We start from the raw sequence: 13,151 nt of genomic DNA on the forward strand, positions 1-13,151 counted from the left end.
GGATGGACTCATACTGACATGTTAGCACACAGTTTATGATGCTGAGAATCAATGCCACATTTTAGTGTCCCCCTTTCCAGAATATGAAAGGATGACGGGTTTTTTCCTGGAATATTTTCAAAAGTTAGAAATCAAGAAGCATTAGTCCTCAGTGATTGTGTCACACCAGTGGAGAAATGGTGTGCAGAGAGATTCACTTTAGTGAGGAAGCCTAAAGCTGATATCATGAAGAAAATAGCCTCACATTTCAGTCTGATGGACTAATGGAATGTTTGCATATCTGCTCTAATCAGAGTCTTTTCTGAGTGGCCTTTTATGTGTGAAAGCAAGAATATTTGTCTGTTTCTATGAAGCTGATGCTTCTCACCACAAATATGAGTCAAGGGGTGGGGATGGGTGGGAATGGGAAGTTCAGTGTGATAAAGGAATGCATATTTTTACACTGGAAACATCCAAGAACACAACAGAGTTTACTATCAGGGGAATAACTGCTCATTTGATAAATATCCCCTATGTGAGGGTCAAAATATAAATGAATTTTAGTCTACTAAACTCCTTTCTTCATAATTTGACTCTTTATGAGTGGCCCATTATTCCCCACTATGACAAGGGAAATAGAAATAATCAGATGGTGTTCATTTGACCACAGTATTGGCAAAGTTTTCATTAGTCTCTCTGATAAATAATCTATTTTGGAATCTTACATAAAATGAAATCAAACAGAAATACATTATTAGATTTGATAAAAAAAATATAAAAAGACAAACAGAAGAGTCAGCATCCTCAGAATGAATCTGCCTCACTCAGGTGCATCAGCTTATTTTGGAGTCATGATTTGAGGAACTTAAATGTTTCTGAACTTCCCTAGGATAGAGGCTGCTTGTGTCAGAAGGATGCTAGTTGGAGGGGATGGGGAGTGTATCAGTTAATAGTTGTTATAACATGAGTAAATAGTTTATTGAAAGTGGTTCAAAATGGTCCCCTCCTCCTTGTTCCTAAGAGAAATAATGGCTGGAACATGAGAAAGCATTTCAGAATATAAAAGTGTGTGCATTGCCCCCCCAAAAAAATCACATTTCTTAAATATAAAAGATCTATATTATATGGTTTGCTTACCTGTCAATTTTTCCCTTAGATCACAACAGTAACAGGAAATGAGTTCCTTCTTCAGTCAGATATCGACTTCATCATATTGGATTGGTTCCATGCAATCAAAAATGCAATTGACAGATTGGTGTGTATTTGTTTTGGCTGCTACCTTTATTAATTAAAATATAGTCATTTAAATCTCCTTGCTCAGGGATACAAACCACATACATTTAAATAACTGATGTAGATTGACAGATATTCATTTATTTTGAGCTTATATATTCCAAAGGAGGGGAATAGGTTCAGCAGAAAGTACTGTGGGACTAAATGTCATTTTATTCTTCCTTTTAAAAAGAATGGTGCAATTCATTCCTCTAGAATAACAAGGACATTGGTTTACTGGTGGTTGTAAAAAGCACACAAGCGCTTAATAACTAATGAATTTTTACATTTTCAGTTTATGTAGCCTATAATATATATCCTCAAAAAGAAATATTAATATATTTAAGCTCTTTATGCATTTTCATGGCACCAATTTACAAGAATTGCACTAGCAAATAATGTTCCTTTGTAATTGATTACTATTATTTTCTTATTGAGCCTGATTTTTTTCTTCTGAAAGTAAGCTTATCATATTTCAAGAAACCCATTTTTAATTACCCAACCAGCTCTAGCTTCAGTTTAGGAAGGTGATTCCTTCAAAATAAATCAATTTTTCACTGAAGCAAAAATATTTGACAAGATACTCATTTCTACAAAACCTTCAAAGAGTGTAGAAAAATCATATTAAAATGTATTTATTTGGAAATTGTGGGAGGGGGAATAAATACTTCTTGTAATATTTTACTGAAATTTATTTGCTTCCAATCTTATCCAATTTGAATTGCAGGGAAAAGATAAAACATTATGATGAACTAGATCTTCATAACTCAATATAGTATAATAAACACAAAAATATCTGAAAAATAAATTCAGATATGGGGTTTGTATGTAGGTTCTGTCTCCATGTATTTTTCCATTTGAAATTATCTGTTCAAAATTAAAATGAAATACCAGACAACAGAACATTACATTAATTCTACTTTTCCCCCCCAATCAGGCATAGTTAGCCTATTTTTCCATACTGTCCACAAAATAGCTTTAACAAATGCAGTGCTGAAACAGAAAAACTCTGTCTATAACAAACCTAATTGGTTTGGTTTGGTTTTGGTTCTAGCCAAAGGATCAAATTTGTACATCCAGAAATTTGGAGTTATTCAAAATCCAGAGATCATCTAGTGCTGAATTGCTGGATCATTTTGGCAGAGAAGTAAAGGAACAAAAACCTGAAAACAGAAAATCTTTAAGTAAGTATATTTCCTTTTATTTTTCCATGTCAATTAATTTGAATGTAGTGCTTATGAAAAACAAATCCATCAAAATGAGACTTTGGGTCAAAGACATCCTATGCACCTAAGATTTTTATCAATTCCTTGAAAAGCCCTTCACTCACTGGAGAGCAGTTGTCTCTGCTTTGCTTATGGCTTGATGGTAGCACCGATTGAGAAAATAAGTTGTAAGGTCATGGTCCCTGCTTAAAGAAAAGCTCTGATTCTCTGAAGGATAGCCACACTGTACAGGTCTGTGAGTTATTCTCAAAGTGGGAAATGTCAATCATCAGCTAACATCTGTGGGCTAAAGCTGATTTGTATCCTTATAAAGAAATATGTCTAAAAGCCCGAGGTGAGCAGTCTAAGACCAGAATGGTAAGGAATTTATCAGACCACTATTCAGACATTCTAGGTATAGGTCTGTTGGAGTTGCAGGAAACTAAGTGATGTTACCAAGGGTCAAATTGGTGGGGTGGAGGTGGAGGATTACATAGGATAAAGGTAGAATGTGACAAAGTGAAATAAGAAGACAATTTTCAAGTGATATGGTTATATCAGTTCTAGAGATCATCCATTCTGATCTCTTGACATGTGAGGTTAGGTCAATGAGACCATAAAAAGCTAATGGTGGGCGTGTAGTGGGGTAGCTCAGTGGTCTGAGAGCCAGGACAAGAGACGGGAGGTCCTAGGTTCAAATCTGATCTCAGACACTTCTCAGCTGTGTGACCCTGAGTAAGTCACTTCACCCCCATTGCCTAGCCCTGTCCACTCTTCTGCTTTGAAACCAATACACAATATTGATTCCAAGACAGAAGGTAAGGGTTTTTAAAATAAATAAATTAAATTAAATTAAAAAATAAGCTAATGGTAAAATTCCTAGGCTACAACCCAAGTCTTATGGGCTACAGATGAACTTCACAAATGGCATCTGAATTAGGCCATATAGTATCATTATACCTCACTCTAGATATTAATCTTATTCTCTGACAATTATCACAAAGGCAGGATCTGCACAGAATCTCAGAAAGAATTGCAGAGGTTACCTAAGCCAAACTCTATAAAATTACTTCAACATTACTAATAAATGATCAAAAAGCTTTTAACTTGAATTGACTAACAACATACTACCTCCCAGGCTAGCCTATCCCATTTTGGGGTAGCTATAATTGTCAGGAATCAATTTCTTACTGTTATTGAACTGCAGTCTTCCTCTTTGAAACATTGGTCCAAATTCTAACTTCTATGGCAAACAAAACAATTCTAATCCCTCTTCCACATGACAACCTCCAAATAGAAGACAAGAATAGTTTTGGATTCTGATTCCAACAGGTCAATTATCACTTCTAATTTTGTGTCATCTATAATTTTTTGCTACATGCTATATATGTCTTCATGTAAGACATTAATAAAAATGTTAAGGTCAAATTCAGATTTCCTGCATCATATCTGACAAGGCCAAAGTCAGATCTCTGGGCTTTTCAGCTGGAATACCAAAGAGCTTCAACCTTATCATTAGTCAATTTTTTTTCAGATCTCCCATCCTTCCTAAATAAATGACAAATGACTTTTTCCCAGTTCAGTCAATTAATTAATTGTGAATCAAGCTAACTATACTGTTCTCTTGCTTATATATATATATATATATATATATATATATATATATATTGCCCAGAAAATAGAATGTTTTGACAAATGATATACTGAACTAGATAAACTATTTTTACCATTATCCTGATCTAACAATCTATGCCTCATTAAGTTTTCTTTGGATTCATATATTCTTCCTTCATTTCAATCTCATTAGGATTGAAATTTTTTGCATCTTCTGAATTTTTTTCTTAGGAACTCTATATTATAAACAGGTTCACTTCCTCTATAGAATATAAGATGGTGGTAGCCTATACCCAATGTATCTCTAAACCTTTTGAAATACATTCTGTACAATTGTAGAATGTCTTTCATGCATTGTCACCAGGGTTTCACATTTCTCACAAGGTCTAAGATGGTATGATCATTTCCCAAAAAATTCCCAACAGTTTCTACTTCAACAACTAGTTACACTACAATGGTCAAAATAAGATCCAGAACAGAAGTTACCTTTGTGACTTTTTTATATTTTAGATGATAATATCATTAAAGATAGGAGTCATTTAGTTTCTATTCTTTTGGTACAGGGTACACTTCAAAAGATGTACAAATATTGGAAATGCTTTCTTTCTACTCTCTCATGCCCAAGAGATATTTCCCAAACTCCCAAATTTATTCATTTTTTTCATTTATTTCAACAAGAATTGATTGTCATCTCTATGTTCCAGGTAAATAGATGGCACAGTGGATAGATTACTAGGTTTGGAATCAGGAAGACTCATCTTTATAAGTTCAAATCTAGTCTCAGACTCTTACTAGCTATATGACCCTAGGCAAGTCACTCAACCCTATTTGTCTCAGTTCCTCATCTGTAAAATGAGCTGGGAGAAGGAAAAGGCAAACCACTCCAGCATCCTCACCAAGAAAACCCCAACATAGGATCACAAAGAATAAGAAACAACTGAAACTGACCAACAACAAAATGTTCAATGCATATGATAGGTATTGGAGATAACAACTCAGAAACAAGACAATCCCTACCTGCAAAGAGTTGAGTGAATACAACATGTTTACAGGAAGGGATGGAAGGAAGGAAGTAAGAAGGAAGGAAGGAAGGAAGAAGGAAGGAAGGAAGGAAGGAAGGAAGGAAGGAAGGAAGGAAGGAAGGAAGGAAGGAAGGAAGGAAGGAAGGAAGGAAGGAAGGAAGGAAGGAAGGAAGGAAGGAAGCGAGGAAGCAAGGAAGCAAGACATGTAGATGTATACATATGTGTACATAAAATAAATGCAAGCTCATTTTTTGATACAAGTTATGGAATCAGGATTATTGTAGGAGATGACAGTAGAGGTGGATATTAAAGAGATATAGCTTTTCCAAAACTCAGAGGTGAATACCACATACAGGTGGAGGATGACACTGCAAACAATGCATTTAGAGATTCTCTCTATCCATGTGATCTATGATATCATTCCATGAAAAATATTGTTTCACTTTCTTCCCCACTTTTCTATATCAAATACTTTCTACCCTTCTTTCATACTCCAGGTAATGAATTTCCTCATATTTGTATATTTTCTTTATTTTTTTTCAGATTACATTAGTATAATTTTCAATAATCATTTTCTGACATTTTTGAACTATATTCTCTCCCTCCTTCCCACCCCTTACACTTCCCTCAAATGTCAGGTAATTATAAAATATATAATATGATATATTGTATATGTATTTGCAGATAATACATATTGTCATATTCAGCACATTGCAAAACAAGTCACATATTGCTTTTAGTAAAGAAAAATTCGTGGAGGAAATAAAATGAAGAATAACATGCTTCAATCTTTATTCAGACTTTGTTAGCTCCTTCTTTACCAGTGGATTTGTCATAAGTCTCTTAGAGTTGTGCTGGATCCTTGCATTGCTGATAATAGTTGTCATTCACAATTGATCCATCATATATATTGCTGAAATTGTGTACAGCATTCTCATGGTTCTATTCATTTTACTTTGCATCACTTCATATAAGACTTTAAAGGTTCTTGTTGAGATATATTTGCGTATTTTCTTAACAAACATACTTTATCTCTTCCCACTTTTAGTCAATCCATGGGTTATTTGTTTTTTGCTTTTTGAATGAAATATTTATGTGCTAATTCTGTTGCTTCTGTAGCCATGGCTCCCCACCCCCTCCTTACCTTCATAGAGAGACCTTTGTCTCTGATGGATTTAAAATCAACCCTCATTTGAGACAAAGACATGGGGAAAAACCCTTTGAGAGTCTACCTATGTTTGTTTTGTATGATTCCCTAAAAAAAATTGTCATGAACATTTCAACAGTATATACAGTCTACTCAGGTAATGAGGAAAATCCATATTCCAGGCTCCAAACTCAATTTTCATCCTTTCCCAGTCTCTAGAGCATTAGACAATTCCTCCTAAGTATAAACAGATACCTTCTTGGAGTAGGAGCAATATCTAGTTGGACCAATTGCCCATGCCTTAAACCCAAATGGATTACTTTGAGGAAGTTACCCAAGATAACTCCCAAAATCCAAACCTTAGCCCTCTGGACCAACTAAGATAACTTGCTTGCCTTTTGGGGAGTAAAACTAACCCATGTGGCAGGAACCTTGGAAGCTATTGCTAACTTAACACATCTCATTATCTTCTCTCTTCTGTTTCCATTTCTGTCATAATCTCAATCAAATGCAGTTTCCTCACAAAGTCACAAATTCCTTATCTTTTGCTTTAAAGCACACTTCCTCCTCATTTCTTTATTTCTGTCAAGGAAACAACTATCCTTTTGTTCACCCAGACTTATAATCTAGGAGGCCCCTTCAAATAATCACTTTTCAAAAAAAAATGTATTTTTATTTATGATTCTCAAAATTGTTTCTCTGTAAACAAACCAGGAACATAGTTAATACTGCTTACTTATCTCACCTTTCTTTATCTGATTCATATTGAAGACCTTATAACCAACACATCTCTTAAATCTCCTGATTTAAACATTATTTCAGTTCTCTATATGTGTGTTCTTATCTATGTGATCAAACAGAAAAGAGTATGTATTTATATACACATATTTACATATGGATATATGTATTAAATGTGTATATAGTCAAATAACATATATTAAATATGCATATATAATATATAAATAAACCTATGTGTATATATATAAGGGGGAGAAAAAGAAGGATGAGTAGGAGGGGAATGAAAGTGTGTTGAGGATGAAAAGAAGTCATTTTACCAAGATATAAAAAGTTTTTCAAAATTATTTGAGATTTATTTTACACACATACTCACATACCCACAAATACTTATGTATGTATGTATATGTTGCTATAATTGTGGAGAGATAAAGTTAAAATTACTGTTAAAAAGGCATGAGAACGTTGTTGATCATTTCATTTTCTAGTTTGGAAAGCATGGGAAATACACACAGGTGTGTGTGTGTATATATAAATATATATATATATATATATATATATATATGTGTGTGTGTGTGTGTGTGTGTGTGTGTGTTTGTGTGTATATTTAATAATAGTCCACCTGAAAGGTTTTAGTTTAAGTAGCATGATTCTTAAACAATGACATACAATTAATGATTTCTTAAAGTTTTAGCAGGAAAGAAAGACATTTGTCTCTGATGGACTTAAAATCAACCCTCATTTGAGACAAAGACATGGGGGAAAACCCTTTGAGAGTCTACCTCTGTTTGTTTCGTATAATTCCCTAAAAAAAATTGTCATGAACATAAATCTCATCATTTGGTCCCTAATTTCCTTGCAGTGAGATTTATTCTACATTCAGATAGATTCAGGTTGATTAAAATTAAATTATTACTGGCCAAATATTTAAAGTCTTTCTCTCTTAATATTATCAATTCGCTTCTGGTTTAACTGAGAACTTAGGGTCAATTCCATGGCACAATGATGCACTGGAATACTGACTGATTACTTATGTCACTATGAACTCAGTTTCCCTCATAGCCCAGGCATGACTAACTCAAATAGAAATAGGAGCCATTATTCTGTCCAAACATCTTTATAGGTTGCATATTAGTTTTAAACTAAAATTCTATCTGTGCTTTATTTAATTTTTTACTTTATAAGAATTTTCTAATTATATTTTAATCTCATTCAGAGTATACTGAGGAGCGTTGTGGGATATATGATGACTCCCACACTGTATATTTAGCTCCTGACCCATAAAACATATAGAAAGTTACAAAATGATAGGACAACTTAGCTTGTCACAAATGTGTTGTATGAGCATTAGCCTTAAGAGTTATTTACAAATCATGAAACCAAGACACAGATCATCCATTAGAACACTGACATATTACCAGGAATATGATTAAAACTAAATTCTCTTTCTTGGCCCATCTTTGATTTTTAAAGTAATTTCCATTTATCTTTAATGTAAGATCTATTTTTAGGAAATAGATATTTCTAATGTTTTTGGTAGTCTTACTGTTTTAAGCACTTTTTAACGCCAAGAATTATCTGTTGTAAGTAGATATAGTTAATATTCATATATTACTTTGGATAGAATTTGCTCTATTTTAATGTATTCATTTTCATTTGGGAGGCATAAAAATGACCCACCCATATGATATCAAATTGGACTGTGCTTTTTGAAATGGTGATTGGCATGTTTCATTTTTGATGTTCTATAAAATATTTTAAGTGTTATGTATGCTGTGTGAAATCTTTCTGAACTTAAGACTATATTTAACTACCCTAGTTTAGATTTCTTAAGACATGCATTTGGATTGATTTCATCCCCTTGAGATTAAATAATTATGTGGAATTAGAGAATCAGACTATTCACATCCTTATTAGTAGTCTGAGCACAAACTTTATTGTCAGTTTGCTGCCTTTGGCTTCCCATGCCCTCGATGTTCACATAAGTATTGTCGCCAGGATTATGGAGAGATAAAGCCAAAATTACTTTTAAAAAGGCATGAGAACATTGTTAGGTGTTTACAGGTGGTCATTTCATTGTCTGGTTTGGAAAACATGAGAAAATATGTATATTCAATGGCTGGATTCAGAAAGTTAAAAGTTTAAACTCTCTTGTGTGTGTGCATTGTTTTTTTTTTTAATATTGTTGATTTGCCAATATTATTAAGTACAAACCAGAGATTTGAAGATAGCACTTGAGTCTGACAGACAATAAGCCAGGAAATAAAGAGTAAAAGCCCAGTCATTTGGGGAGATGCAAGATGAAGCAGAAGAGCATCTCTCAGGATTAGTTCCCTTGAGAGTATGTGGAAGGAGATACTTGTTTGAATTTTCAATGAAAGGAAATTAATCTGTCTTTGCTTTTCACACTTTTAGGGCTAAAATACAGTATGTTAGCCCACTTTACACTTTGTGCACTCCTAGTTACACAATAAAAATAAGGCATAAACCAAAGTATGAGGGATAAAAAGCAAGAAGAATTTTCACTAGAAGTACTATACTCACTTAAATTCAAAATAATTCAAAGTTTCAAAAAGAACAATGAAAATGTATTATGCCTATAGTTTGTAAAAGGCACCATGCTAGAGCCCACTAAAGATATAGTAATGGATGAATCAAGACTTTCAGGGAAAATAACTTTTTAAATTCAATACAATGCTAATGAGAAGTATATATATATAATGTTATGAGCTCAAGAGATAGTTAAGAGACCCAGAGCAAGGAGGTAGCATTTGTACTGGTTCTTCAAGGAAAAGTAGGAAATAGGAATGTGTATGGGTAAAAACATAGTTAAAGTCATGGAAGGCATAGGAAATACCTGGGAGAAAAACGAATGGTCAAATTTGGGTAGTAAATAGAAGGTTTATAAAGGTAACTAATGGGAAACAAAGCAGCCAAAGTAGATTGGAGTCAGGTGTGAAGTATCTAGAACTGAGGCTAAGAACTTTGTTTTTTAGAAAACAGGAAGTCACTGAAAGTTTTTGACAAAGGAAAGAAATAAAATTAGAACATTTCTTTGGGAAAGAGTAATCTGAAAGAGTTGTATAGAGAGTGAAGTCAATGGGAAAACCAGATAAGATTCCTGTAGTATTCAAAAGGCCTCCAAATGATTGAATCAGAGAGAATGGAAGTAGAAGCAGTACAAGAGATATGATGGTTGAATCAGCAAAACATGACCTCTTATTAAATCTATTAGGGATTCATTGAATAACATGATGTAAAATAAGAGTAAAGGTAAATTCTTACACTTCAGTATAACAAAATCAAATTCAGAAGTACCAGGAAGAAGAGGTAAGGCTAATTAGTAGTTTATCTGTGGGGAAAATCAGGTGATTTTATTGGGATGAAAACTTGATATGAATCAACAATCTGATTTGGTAGACAAGAAATCTAATGAGATCTTAGGCTGCCCCAAGAGAGGCCAGGAATAAGGGAGTACTAGTCCCCTGCAAATTATACCAGTAAAAACACATATTGACTATCATTTTTACATCTAGGTGAGACAATAAAATCATGCAATAAATATTTATTGAGCATCTTTTAGGTATTTGATTGTGAGCAAAGAATTAGAGATATAAATAAGAAAAGGAAATATATTCACTACCCTTAATGAGTTATGCTCTGATCAGAGAAGGCAATACACTAAAGGAAATTAAAAGGAGGAGGTATGGTAGGAAAGGGATGGAGAAGATAGCAGAATGGAATCTAAAGAGTGAATCTGATGGGAAATTAAATGAGCTCAATGGGCTTCTAAGCCCTTTTTATAGGGAGGCTTTTGGGAGTCTTTTCCACCCTCTAGATCTCCAATGAGAAGGATACAAACTACTGAGTGTTCTGATATGGTGTGAAAACCAAAACTGAAACATTCTTCATGATGATGAGTTTCCTGGTGATGTGCTTTTTCTGGAAAGAGTGACAGGAGAGGATAGGAAGGGATGATGGTAGTAGAGTGAAATCCAAAGAGTATATTTAGTGGAAAATGAAGAGTTCACAATGGCTTTCTGAGCACATTTGGGGAAAGACTGATAAATTATAGCTTATTCAAAGGATATCAACCAGGAGAGAGAAGTGACTCAAATTCATCTCATATGAGAATCTATTGAATGAACTTGGGACATTTAACCTGGAGAAGAGAAGATTTCATGGAAATACAGTACTTATCAAATGTATGAAAGATTGTTCCATGGAAAATTTTGCATGTTGGGCTCCAGAGGACAGAGCTCAGAGCAGTAGATGATACTTGTGAAGAGACAAAGTCAAATTTTACATAGAAGAGATTTTATAACAATTAGACCTACCTAATCTATCTAATCTATATCAGGGAGTGATGGGAGTTCCCCACATTCCAGTACAGGTTCTAATACCACTTTTCAGGTATATTATAGAGGGATTCTTTTTCAAGGATGGATTGAACAAGAGAGTCACTAAGGTTCCCTCCAACTCTGAAATTCTAAAAGTTAGTGCTTGTGCTGCAGGCATGAATGAATGACTGAATTGTGATGTCATTAACAGAAACAAGGAGATTTAAAAATGGAAATTGTTTTTGAAATTGGAAATGGATGTCATAAGTAGAGTCTTCTGAGCAATATCATTCATTCCCTTACCCTATACCATGTTTCAAATTAGACCATATTAGAGGTGAGCCATGAGGCACTTATGTCTTTGGTGAACAGAGGATGTGGCTAGCGATCTTAACCTAACATTTTAATATTCTCACCATCATATAATTGCAGCCAAAATCTCACATTCTCAAATTTTCTCCAATCCTTGCCAGACTTTAGAAATAATTTTAGCTTACTTATTCTCATAGAACTTTGTATTTTTATATACACTTAAACTCTAATATGTATAATACTTATCTATATACATTCAAAGTTTCTTAATACACTGTAAGATCTTTGAATCCAGGTACTCTGTTTTATTCTTTGTGTGTCCTATAGTGCTTAGAAGAGTAACTTGTAGCTAGTAAGTGCTTAACAAAAGTTTTGAATGGCTATGGCTTTCTTATGTTAATTATTATTCTTTAGTCATTACTTTTCATCTATTTTTTCATTTATTAATTCAATTAATTTTGGGGGGGTACTATTAAATGCAAGGCACTTTGGAAGATATAACTGTGATTATCATGTTTCTTCCATCAATGAATTTCTGTTCTTGTTTAACTGTTTAATGAGAAAAAATTCATGAACAAAAATCTCTATAACTGTGAATTACTCTTACTTAGAGTCTAGTAACTATTTTTAGCATTCTTTATAATATACTGTAACCATCTCTTTTAAAAATTAGACTAAAGTCAATTTTCACCATCAGTCACCTGAAATAAAAAATATCTCAATTAAATTTAATTTTGTAAGCCTCTCTTTCCTTCACCTATTTTTTTTAAAAATAACTTCAGGATATAGTATATGTTTGGATTCTCAGACTTTGATTTCAGTTGCATAAATTTAAGCACCTTATTATTCTCCCCAAGTTCATAAACTATATGTAAGGCATCTCCTTGGGATTTCTCAAATAAAGACTTAAATAAGAGAAACGATATTGAGAGAGTATGCTAAGCTGTTGAACAAATATTATTAGTTAATAAACTGTTAAAATTTCCCAGACATGTCTATTTTGACCAAAAACTTTCTGATCTTAGATTTTTCCATAATATCATGTATAATATCAACTCTTCATAATGTCATTCATTTTACCTCTAAGCACCCAAGGAAATTAATATATTCTGAAGACTAAAAAACAATGATCAGATGAATGAATAGAAAATCTGTTCCTTTTCAATTATTTTTGGTTCAATTATTTTGGTTTCAATTATCTATTCTGTGAAAATGCAGCAGTCTTGGATATGGACAAAAATGCCTAATATCCTTAGAATAGACAAAAGATGATGGATAGGGAAAGAAATGGTCAGTAGAAATGGGAATGTCTTAAATATTGTAGGTGATGGAAATAGTTGTAGACCCCTAGAATGTTTTGTGTATGTTTTTAACTTGTCTGCATGCCTTGCATAGCAATGATGAACAGAAATAGGTTTACTGCTAATGGTGGGCTTTTCCAGCATTAATCCAAAGGTTTACAAATATAGGGAGTCCCCAGTTTAGAACTAGATTGTGTTTCAGAAGTTCATTATTAAGTCACTGG

The 13,151-nt window shown here is 33.4% G+C and overlaps 1 protein-coding gene across 5 annotated transcripts in view; it reads left to right on the forward strand.

The window, feature by feature from the left end:
- ARHGAP15 (Rho GTPase activating protein 15) overlaps positions 1 to 13,151 on the forward strand; it is an 892,738-nt gene that overhangs the window by 468,018 nt on the left and 411,569 nt on the right. For all 5 annotated transcript variants that reach the window (XM_056793814.1, XM_007494120.3, XM_056793815.1 and 2 more), the window contains exons 7-8: positions 1,136 to 1,234; positions 2,306 to 2,435. In XM_056793814.1, coding sequence (XP_056649792.1) covers positions 1,136 to 1,234; positions 2,306 to 2,435 — 229 coding nt within the window. The remainder of the gene's footprint in view (positions 1 to 1,135; positions 1,235 to 2,305; positions 2,436 to 13,151) is intronic.

This window comes from Monodelphis domestica, chromosome 4, assembly GCF_027887165.1.
Source record: "Monodelphis domestica isolate mMonDom1 chromosome 4, mMonDom1.pri, whole genome shotgun sequence".
In the NCBI taxonomy this organism is placed as follows: domain Eukaryota; kingdom Metazoa; phylum Chordata; class Mammalia; order Didelphimorphia; family Didelphidae; genus Monodelphis; species Monodelphis domestica.